The sequence below is a fragment of the Lucilia sericata genome, unplaced genomic scaffold, assembly GCF_015586225.1.
Source record: "Lucilia sericata isolate MDLA Ls3-8-SP2 unplaced genomic scaffold, ASM1558622v1 Contig000789F_arrow, whole genome shotgun sequence".
In the NCBI taxonomy this organism is placed as follows: domain Eukaryota; kingdom Metazoa; phylum Arthropoda; class Insecta; order Diptera; family Calliphoridae; genus Lucilia; species Lucilia sericata.
This window is the reverse complement of record NW_023994782.1, coordinates 69275-75614: the sequence shown is the minus strand read 5'-3', so window position 1 is coordinate 75614 and position 6340 is coordinate 69275. Positions and strand designations below refer to the sequence as shown.

Here is a 6340-nt window from a genome sequence, read left to right as displayed (position 1 = left end):
TCAAAATTGCGACCTGTAGTTTGATTACAAAGTTTACATGGACGAACAGACGGACAGACGGACATAGCTAAATCGACTCAGAAAATGATTCTGAGCCGATTGGTATACTTTAAGGTGGGTATAGGACCAATATTATTGTGCGTTACAAACATCAGCACAAACCCAATATACCCTCCCCACTAAAGTGGTGTAGGGTATAAAAATGGAAAGCTACAAGAAAATGAATTTATTCCATTGCATTCAAAAGCTTAATTGCTTTGAATGCACGTAAGTACATTATAGCCACCTAAAAGTTTCCTCGGATTTTCTTAAGCATTTGAGAGACTTTTCGTTCGATTTTGACATTACCTTAAGCAAGCTTATGCACATTATAGTTGGGCCTATAATGTGAAGAAAACATAAATTAAAAAATTATTTTTAGTTTAAAATATTAAGGATATAATTATATTATTATATATGTATAACACTTTTAATTCAATTTTTCAACTTTTCAAAAATTTTAAGAAACCTAAAAATTGCGACATAAACAATATTGATAATTTTCAAAATACACTTTGACAACTTCTTCATTTATCTAGTTTAAAAAAGAATAGACAGCTGTTCAAGTGATGCTACTTTATAATGTGGATGATAATAAACACTCATTACCAAGTAATGTATGAAATAACTATTGGCTATTACCAAAAATTTCAGATTTTTGCTGGGAATGTTATTTTCTTTTCATTTCGACCAAATCTTACCTTCTAGTGAAAACAGGTATAGAACATTAATGTGGTCCACATTAATGTGGACCAGGGACCGAAAATAATAATTATTTTTGAATTTTTAAATAAAAAAGCAACTACAAGAAAATATCGGAGAACAACATCAAGTATACTATTTTGATCGTCGTGAACTAAATTTTAAGAATATGAATTATATAACATAAAAATGGATATAACTTTGTTATTTGTCATTCCCAGGGACCGTAACTCTTATGACTTTTATTATAAAAGTCACAAAATAAGAGTTATTTTTTTACTTTTATATTTTGAGCAGAAAGTTATTTTTTGACTTTTATTTTTTTGAGCAGAAATAAAAGTTATTGGCGGCGATGTGAAGGCTCTTACCCTCAAAATAATTGAATAATATTTTACAGTCTTGACGTTAAAATACAACATAATTTCACTATTAGAAATTGATCCGAGAGAAAAGCCTATTTTCGACCCACCCTAATGCTTATATCAATATAAAATTCAAAACAACTAATTTTTACATACACAAAAATCGTTCAACTTAAATTTTTTAAAAAAATGGTCCATGATAAGACATAGCTTTAATACAAAGCCCACATTTGATACAGCTATAAACTTGGATATTTTAACTCTAAATATCGCCCTTCAGATAACACAAACACACAAAAACGTTCAAATGTATAAAAATCATATTACTGACTCTTCTGATGATAATACAAGAACACTTTCAAAAAGACACAGAAAAACGCCGAAAAACGTAAACTTTATTTTTGGTCGCAGAATCTAGTGACATACTCCGTTTTGAAAAGTTGGGTCAAAATCGGGAGATATTGTATTTTAAAGTTTAAACTGTTTCTGAGGTGATTTTTGATTATTTAAATTTAAAAAACAAATCTCTCACGCATAGAAAAGTAAATAAATACATGAAACTAGAGTCCATAATAATTTATAATTAGTTTGTATGTCTATACCTAATTTTTTTTTTCAAAATTTAAAAAAAGAAAAAATCACCTCATAGATGTTCATACTTTAAAACCCAATATCTCCCGATTTTGACCCAACTTTTCAAAACGGAGTACGCCACTAGAATTTACTGAAATTCACCCGAAATATTTATTCTTGTCCTAGAGCTTCGAGTAAAAATTTAAGACAACCTCGAAAAAATTTTTGATTTTTCGCCTATTTTTGATTTTTTTTTTTTTACAAAAACTACGGTATATATAATTTCATGAATTCTCCAAACAAACAGGATTTGAACCTATTATATCCTCTCATGTCCTAGTTCAACGTCATACACACTACACCATTAACTAGGCTTTTTATCGTTTGCAAACTAATAATCTTTACATGAAATTTTCTTGTGTAAAAAAGAGTGTGGAGGGTATTTAAGATTCGGCACAACCGAATATAACACTCTGGCTTGTTATATGTACTTAAAATATTGTACATAAAAATTAATAATTAAAAAAATAATGAATTATCTTAATATTGACGTGAAAGTGTTGATATACATATTAGTTTTTATTTATGGGAATACCAAAAAACATATTTGTAATTTTTTAAGATAACTGTTATTCCAACAAATGTTTTCCAATAAAAGTCCATTTAAATATTAGCATATAAAATAATAAAACTATTAAAAAAGCTACAAAAGGTAAAAAATATGCCCGAAATATTATTGAAATTTTCGATTCTGATTTCTCATGGTAGTGGGTAAGAAAAGCTTTAGGGTATTTAATTTAATAAAATTTAAAGCTTTTTCTATAATAAAAAACGAAATTTTATTTTAAAAAAATTACATCTACCGAGTATTTTTTCTTAGTAAATTATACTTAGTAATTATACTTAACAGTAACATAAAACAACTAAGAGATCAATATACGCCTTTGCCGAATCTTATATACCCTTCACCACAGTGTGTTTAAAATTAGTTTAATTTTAAAACATTTCAATTTATTTCATATTTTCCTACTCTACCTTTAATTTAGCAATAGCAAAACATACAACAACAAATCTAACGCCAAACGAAAACACAAAAAACCAACAAAATACGCAATGCAATGAAACCAACATACAACCACATACACGCTTTTTCAATAAGCGTATCTTGTTGTTTTTTTTTAATCATATACTAACATTCTCTTTTTTTGATGAAATTTTCAGAGGTTGTCTCGGATTTTTTTCTTATATCTCCGTTATTTATGGACGGATTTTGCTAATTTTAAATAGCAAACTTCTCGAAAGCATGTCTGATAGAATTAACTGGGGTCTTCAGAAAATTGATTTCAACAGACAATTAGACGGACAGACAGATGGACATGTCTTAATCGACTATAAAGATTCAGAATATATATACTTTATAGGGTCGGAAAACTATATTGTGGAAATTACAAACGGAATGACAAATTTATATATACATGAAGGTAAAGGGTATATAAATACTCAAAAATATGTGCCATATCGAGTTTAAGAAATAAAAATTCTTACAAATTGTTTAACCGATTTTCTACTTTTACCTCGTACATCAATACCCAACATACCCGGGTATGCTTAAAATTATATGTTAGTTATCGGATAAAAATTAAGTTTCATTATAAATTTTAAGTTTTTAGTTTGAATTATATACATATATTCTTGTATCTTATGGAAAAAATTTGAATTAAACAACAAACTTTGTTTAAAATACACAGTAATATGTCATTGTTTATAAATTTGAATGTGAACAGGCATGACTCTTATATCGCCACTTTACCATAATATGCTAAAAATTTTCTTAGGGTAAATAGATATGATTTTTAGTAACTAAACAAGCACATCGAATTTCATATGATGATGGTTGGCTTATCAATTTACTGCAATAAGCCCTTCTTCAATTATTACAATATATATATATATTTTTTTTTAACTAAAGATCTATATTTTTTATTGATTTTTGGTTAGTTTTCGAAACTTGAAAACCGGATTACAGTTAATTTGTAAATTATCTCGTGACAATTTTTTTACCCTTGGTGACCAATTAGAAGCCCTCCTAATACGAAAAATATTCTAATACTGGCTGCATTATTAATAAAAAATATTAGTTAAAACCTTAAAACAGAAATACTTTTTTTAATGTTATTTGTGAATAAAATCCTTATTTATGTTAATCGTTCGGCTAAATTATTGTATGTACATAATTGGTTGGAGATTGTGAAAATAAACGTAAAAAATACAAATAAATACTTAATGTAAGGCACATTGTATAATTAAAGTAAAATATATGTATGTATATATATTTAAATTACAGTATTAAATTAATATCTTAAAAATACAACAAATTTTGAGTAAAATATACGAAACATAAGAGAAGTTTGAAAAGACTTATTTTAGTATTTACTCCGTTCGATATACCCATTTTATATTCCATATCTAGATCAAGCAGCAAATCGTGATTTCTAGTATAAAATTGATGAATATCGCTTATCTGAAAATATAAATAAAATTTATTATTCAATATTGTTTATTATTTCATATCATTACATTACTTAATTCTTAGTTAATATAAAGTAATATAAAGTAGTTAATATAATACATATATGTATGTAAATGAATGTGATTGTCGGGTCTATACAATAAGTCGTTTAAAAATTTGGGGTATAGATTAAAATAATAAATTTTCTAAAAATGATATTTTGAAATATTCGCGATCTCTTTACATGAGTTTTAGCAGTTTTATGGAACTAGACTGTGCATGCATTTGTGAATAAGTATCTTGTTATAACCAGTGTCGCCGGATGTGGGATTTATGTTTTATTTAGGGACAGATTTTCAGGGGGAGGGATTTGAGGATTTTCGTAAAATTTGGGGATTTTTTATAATTTTTGCGCTGTTGTTGATTTTTATTTTTTTTTATAAATTTTAAACATTACAAAATTTGATAAAAGCATAAATACAAAATTTAAGTATTCCAGATTTTTTAACATTTTTAATATTTTTAACATTTTTTCTCATGGCCTCAATTAATCGATATGTGTTGCAGTTTGACCAGCACAACATCATATAATAAATCAGAATGGGTCAATGAGGTGATCTCAAGAAACTTGTATTTTAGTAAATTTTATTTCGAATTTATTTTTGAAGGACTATTTATTTTTTGTTCGAATTAAATTTTTTTGTTCACCAAAGAAGTAATTTATAAAGTTTGTAGGGCAATGATATGGATTGTTTTACTAAAAGTTAACTTTCATATTTTTCATTTCATTGTAGGAAGATGCATTTTACGAGATATCCTTGACTCCAGAAATTTTTACCGAATTTCATCGAAATCGAAGAGTGTCATGTTCGAAATTGAAATTACCCATATATCGATATTAATATAAGCATTAGGGATATTTTAGAATAGTTAATTTAATGGGGGCTACGATCAATTATGGATTGAACCTCTTATCATTCTTTATATCATAATTTTTAGGTACATTAAACTAACTTACGAAATTTTATCACGATTGCTTCATAATCAATATACATAACTCCAAGATATACAACGTTGTCCTTTATGGGTATTTCAACCTCTTTTAATGTGAGAAGTTGGCATTTGATTTGAGGAACGGCATACCTAGTCAGCGCACTTACCCGATGTGTTTCTAATACATATGGCCTTTGATTTTGCAGAGATTATTTTTATTCCTCATTTATTGTAGTAACTACAAATGGAACCCATATGTGAGGCAGTGTTTCTTAGCGCCTGTATGCTATAAACCATACAGTCGCCGGCATATAAAATAGCAGTAGAATTATCTTTTGTGTGTGGGAAATCATACAAATATATATTAAATAAGTATGAAGCAAGTATACTACACTACGGTACATCACTGTTAAAAAGACCGCATGAGGACACATTGTCTTTTATTTCAACACACAATTTTCGGTCTGTAAAAAACTTTTAAATAGTTTAACAAGAAATAGATCTACCGCGAGTACAACCAGTTTATACAGAATGCCCTTATGACTGGTATAATCAAACGCCTTCTCGATATCCAGTGATATAGCCAGTGTACAGCATCTTTTCCTCAGGTTTAGTTTAAATGCAAATACAATTTCGTAACACTGTCCCCCGCTTAAGCCGTCCCGAATAGGCACAGCTAATCGTTCTATGTATACAACCTTTTATTTGGACCTCGGGCTCTTGTATTTCCGTATTCTATAGACCGCATCGCATGACGGGGCAGCCACATAGAGACCTGTGGCGATAAGTCAAAAATGAAAACTGATCTTTATGAAACAAATGATATATCGTTTCAAAATAGACACTTTTCTAGATTTGTTCACAACAATTTTCCTAGAAGTTTTAATCTGAGCTTGACCTGAGTTGAAAGTTGATGAAAAAAATATATAATTGAAATGGAGTAATAATTCCTGTTGAAGGACCTATATTTGATGTTAATAATATGACGTTCTATTGTAAAAAATCTACTTTTCCTTTAGGAATTATAATACTATATTTCGTTGAGAATTAATTTACGAATTTTTAAGACATAATAATGTTAACAAGTGTCAAAATGCAGTTAACTTGAAAGGAAAATTATAATTATTATTTTTTTATTTTCAATACTTTAAAGGTAAAAAAG

General features: G+C 27.9%; 1 protein-coding gene across 1 annotated transcript in view; it reads right to left on the bottom strand.

The window, feature by feature from the left end:
* Positions 1-1212: 1212 nt before the first annotated feature.
* Positions 1213-6340, bottom strand: part of LOC119608095 (limbic system-associated membrane protein) — a gene marked incomplete at its 5' end in the record, with an annotated part of 45052 nt that continues 39924 nt past the window's right edge. Inside the window, one exon of the mRNA XM_037962361.1 lies at positions 1213-4197. Coding sequence (XP_037818289.1) covers positions 4036-4197 — 162 coding nt within the window. The remainder of the gene's footprint in view (positions 4198-6340) is intronic.